At 39.9% G+C, this 4,831-nt stretch overlaps 1 protein-coding gene across 8 annotated transcripts in view; it reads right to left on the minus strand.

Moving 5' to 3' along the window:
• dlg1b (discs large MAGUK scaffold protein 1b) overlaps nt 1-4,831 on the minus strand; it is a 209,178-nt gene that overhangs the window by 85,126 nt on the left and 119,221 nt on the right. For all 8 annotated transcript variants that reach the window (XM_008275706.1, XM_008275705.1, XM_008275704.1 and 5 more), the window contains one exon: nt 1,898-2,062. In XM_008275706.1, the coding sequence (XP_008273928.1) occupies nt 1,898-2,062 (165 nt within the window). The remainder of the gene's footprint in view (nt 1-1,897; nt 2,063-4,831) is intronic.

Raw genomic sequence — 4,831 nt, forward strand, 5'->3', positions numbered from 1 at the left:
GTTTCTGTTTCTGCCTTTGTGAAGCGCTATGAGATGACTTGTTGTTGTAAATATGCGCTATACAAATAAAATTGAATTGAATTGAATTGAATAAACTATTTGAGCTGAAAAATAAATTGTTGCGCTGCTTAATTTGTCTTCATCTAAGATCAATTAGTTTAAAAGATTTTCCGGAAGCTTCCAGAGGTGTCGAGTGGCAGACGGACACTTCTGATTTGCATAAAGTAGCCAAGAACTTAACTTTACGCTAGTAAATACTGGGGAACACTCCCAGAATGCATTGCAAGGCCACTTACATAGACAATGAATAGGAATATGTGAAGTTAAAGATGCAGTAGTACCATACAACAACAACCAAGTACTACAGCTAACAAGAAATCATTTTCACTGACTTATTTACAAAAAAATAAATACTTAAAGTGTGCATTATCAAGGAAAATAATAGCATATTTTAAGATACTAAATATTAAATGACTTGATTAAAATGTGGCCAGAAAATCGGACATCGCGACAGAGAATGATTGGCTAACTTGTAACAATGTAGAAGCTGTTATGTTTTCAAAGCTTCAAGCAGCTGCAAACACATCTATAATCCTATTTTGTTAGATAAAATACTTGTTTAAAGTTCTTAATATTAATACAAATAATAAAGGAAGTGCCACATGCAGCCTTGTTTGCTGCAAAAGTCACCTAAAACTTTGGCAGGACTGTGTGAGTCAAGCTCACCTGGACTCAAGGTGTTCATCTGCAGAAACACCCAACAGAAATGCAGAGCAATGATGTTTGTGTTTATGTGATGAAATGTAACACGTGAACTTCACATGTAGCAACAACAAGCAACAACCCTCATCCTCCTCCAGTGTGTCTGCAGGTCATGTTTAATTCAGATTGTGATTTCAAAACGACTAAATCACACCCTAACCCTGGTGTGTGTGCAGATGTGACAGAATGACAGAAAAACATATTCACCGGTAAATGGACATAGATGAACAGAGCAAGACAGAAAACACAGAACAAGATAAACAGGTAGAGAGAAAGAAGAGCTAATAAAAACAGTTCAACTTCATTGGCTTCTGTAAGACTTGTAGCTTCATATTTGTGGCACCACTTTATAAACATGCTGCTGCTCTCTTGTTAAGCTAAAATTAATCACTTTTTCCACACACAGCAAAAGAATAGATAAAAGATAAAGATAAAGAGACGACCATTTTTGATGTGGACATTATTTACCATGTTGGCCATTTTTTTTTGTTTTGTTTTGTTTTTTCTGGTCAGCATGTAAATTTATACTGTTTTTGAAATTTTTACTACATATGTTCTGTTATTCAACAAAACAGGGGAAATCTAAAAAAAACTGCTTAAAAAAATTCTTAATGATTGACAACTTTTCAGTTTTTAAAATACATAAAAAAAAAACATATTTGTAAAATAAAAACATTTCTCACTGATTAGAATAAAGTAATAATAGTCATTTTTAAAAACTGTAAAAGAAGGAAATACTATTTGTAAAAACACAAATTTTAGATGTGCATGTTATTTATAGCTGTGGCTTGTTTTTACGACAAATGTAAATTAATTCTCGGAATGTAGTAGATATCTGCAAATTCTTTTAAAAAATAAGGTCAAAAATTGTACAAAAATATGGTTTACAGTGCTATCAGTTTATGATTTAAAAACAGTGACTGGTCTGTGAGGGACTTTGGGGTATGAAAACAAACCTGTAGGATGTCTGATAATGTATTTAATGTACATAAAGGGTGGAATGAGCCTGCAGTGTTGGATATTTGTGGAGGTTTATAGACTGTTTTTGTGGACGAGCTCCTTTAAGGCCAGTAAAGTCAACAGTCTGGAAGAAGGTTGGACAGATCAGAACAGAGCAGAAAACAACGGGTCCTACCTTCATAGGTGAGATGTGAGCGTGGGTGACGTATCCGTGAACATTCTCAATCTGGGAAAGGTTCTTTTCTGCTACCTGGACCAGCTCCGGACCTCCAGCCTCCTCCGTCAGCTGGGGGGAGCTCTGGTCCTGGGGGGACGAGTCCTCATCATGGTGCCTGTACTTCTGCAACGGAAAACACACAAAACAGAGGAACACAGTCAGAAACATGGTTAACATTTGTGCCCCAAACACTTTCTGACAGGTGGAGGTCACCTGAATCCACCTGGTTTCACCTTTGTAGATTTAAATTTGAATTATGTCCTTAATCATCAGCGTTATCGATCAACACTGGGTCATTACGACTCAAATCATCAAACTTTAAGAAGATTTCTGCTCAACCAGCTCTAATTTGACCTAAGGCTTTATAGCATAAAGTATGGACATTTATAAAGATACTTGGAAAACTTTTGCTTTTTAAAAAATTTCATTTTTACTATTATTGTTTTTTAATTGCCCATTGACCCACTTACAGCACATTCTTTCGCACATTTAAATGTGAGGCTGTCTGAGGGACGATATCTCAGAACTACTGAAAGATAAAAGCCTAAAATTTTTTATTTTTTTTGTATTTCTCATCATGTCAATTGAGAATCTGTAGCATTGAACAAATAGATCAAATAATCTCTGAGTATGGGTGAGAAGAAATATGCCAAAATAATGGTGCCATCAGCCTTTAGAGTAGATTTAATAACATCAGTGTCACTAACTCATTGTTATAAAGCTGTAAGTCACCCTTGAATTTGTTGTTTGGATTGGGAAAAATGTAAATTTTTGCTACCCAGGTTGATAATCCTCACAGGTACAGAGCCGTCACTGCATTTGTGCTTTTACAAGTGAAAATTAAATTTAAAAAAAAAACACAGCAAAGGGCTGAAGTGGTTAAAGGATAATTCTTCAAATGACTCACAGTCGGAGCACTTCAGGTTAAAACTCTCCTGACTGAATCATCTGGTAAACAAGATGCAGCATAAAATATCTGTTTCTTAGATACAAAGAATGAGTCCAAGCTTTGCAAAGTCCGTGGACGTGAAAACCAAAGCAGAGAATTTAGCTACATTTCCCAGGATTCAGTTCACCAACAAAATATCCATCACAGACATTCAGTTCATGTTAAGAAAATTCCAAGTAATTGAACTGGAATCCTCCTTTAAAGTGAAACAGAAGAAAAAAAACAGCAGTGAGCTGGTATTTTGTCTTCAGCCTTTACATCTTGATGAGTCAGAGTTTCGAGTCTTACTCATCTACTTTCTGGCTGCGGGAGGAAAGATGTTGGGGCTGACAGGTGAATGACTCGACTGTCCTGAACCAGTTACATAACAACAGTGATGGACACCTTTCAGAGATTCACTGGTTGAATGGGCAGAAGGAAGATGATGCTCTGGAGGTATAAATGAGGGAATTTAAACATCTAAATGAACTAAATTAACCTGCTGCAGAGACACTTGAGTAAATATAAAAACACAACGGTGTGACAAAATTGCAGGATGGTTTCAGTAATTAGGAAGCATCTTGTCAGAAACACTGATCCCGCTCTGCCTCGGTTGGAGGTTTCAGATTAGAGAAACCCTGCAATGCTGATTTAAGAACCTCACAAACTTCAAAGAACCGCTAATCTGCGCCTGAACGGGATTATCCTGCGTCTGATTGGCTGCAGGTCGGATCAGCTGGCATGTCAGCAAGGAGGAGAGCCGTCGCCTGGCAACCGCTGACTGAAGCATCACCGGTTGTAGCCCCTATAGCAAGTGGTGTTGCAGTTAATTGTAATCCAATTAGTCAAAAACAGCATTTTATGCGTTTCTCATCACAAATTCAGCTGAATTTTGACTAACTGTAATTCCAGTTTCAGATCTCTACGGTTTAATTCTGACTTCTTGTAACTGTAGTTCAACATATCTTGAATTCCCCTCAATTTACAATTTCTGCATTGTCTTTCTAGATTCTTAAATTAAGTTTTCAACCAGTCAGAATGACGTAGATTCTGCCTTGCCATAATGCAGGTACACGCAGAGGTTTGTCTAAATAATGTTACAGGGGCGCTGCGCCCTCATACTCCCGGCTTGCGCCCTCTTACCGACGCAGACGTGCTCTATGGGGTTCCGGTCAGGGGACATTGCTGGCCATACCATATGAGGAATTCAGACTTCCTGAAGTTGATTTGTGACAATTCTGGCACGATATGGTGGAGGATTGTCATCCATGAACAGAAAGTTGGGGGTGTGCTGGCAGAATTGGGGGATGATGATGGGTTCTATGATGTCTCTGAGGTAGGAACGTGCAGTGACCGAGCCATCTACAAAAACCAAATCTGTCTTGCGCTGGCTGGTGATGCTTGCCCAGACTGTTGCACCTCCTCCACCAAAGCGAACCCTAGGGACCATGTTAACCTCGGCATATCACTCACCTCGCCTTCTCCAGCAACGCTGACGACCATTATTTCTGTGCAAGGTGACTCGACACTCATCAGTGAACAGGACGGTAGACCACTGCTGCATTGTCCAGGTCACATGGTCTTGTGCCCACTGCAAACGTTCACGGCGATGTCTTGGTGTCAGTGGAGTCACCTGCAACGGTCGTCTAGCATTCAAGCCAAAGCGGTGGAGTCGGTTGCGAATGGTTTGTCTGGAAACCCCTCACATCTCGTAAACAGGCCTGCAGCTCTGTGGCCCTTGCATAGCGATGTCTGAGTGCATAGGTCCTGAGGTACTGGTCATCATTGCGGTCGGTCACTCTTGGGGCCCCACTCCTGGGTCTGTCACGAACTGTACCAGTAGTTCTACGTCTTAATGCAAGTCTGCTGATGACACTTTGAGACACACCAAGTTCACGAGCAACATCAGACTGCCTGCCACCGACTGGAAGGCATGCTATGGCCAGGTGGCGCTGCTCGTCCGT

This window comes from Stegastes partitus, unplaced genomic scaffold (assembly GCF_000690725.1).
Source record: "Stegastes partitus isolate 25-593 unplaced genomic scaffold, Stegastes_partitus-1.0.2 Scaffold57, whole genome shotgun sequence".
Taxonomy (NCBI): Eukaryota; Metazoa; Chordata; class Actinopteri; family Pomacentridae; genus Stegastes; species Stegastes partitus.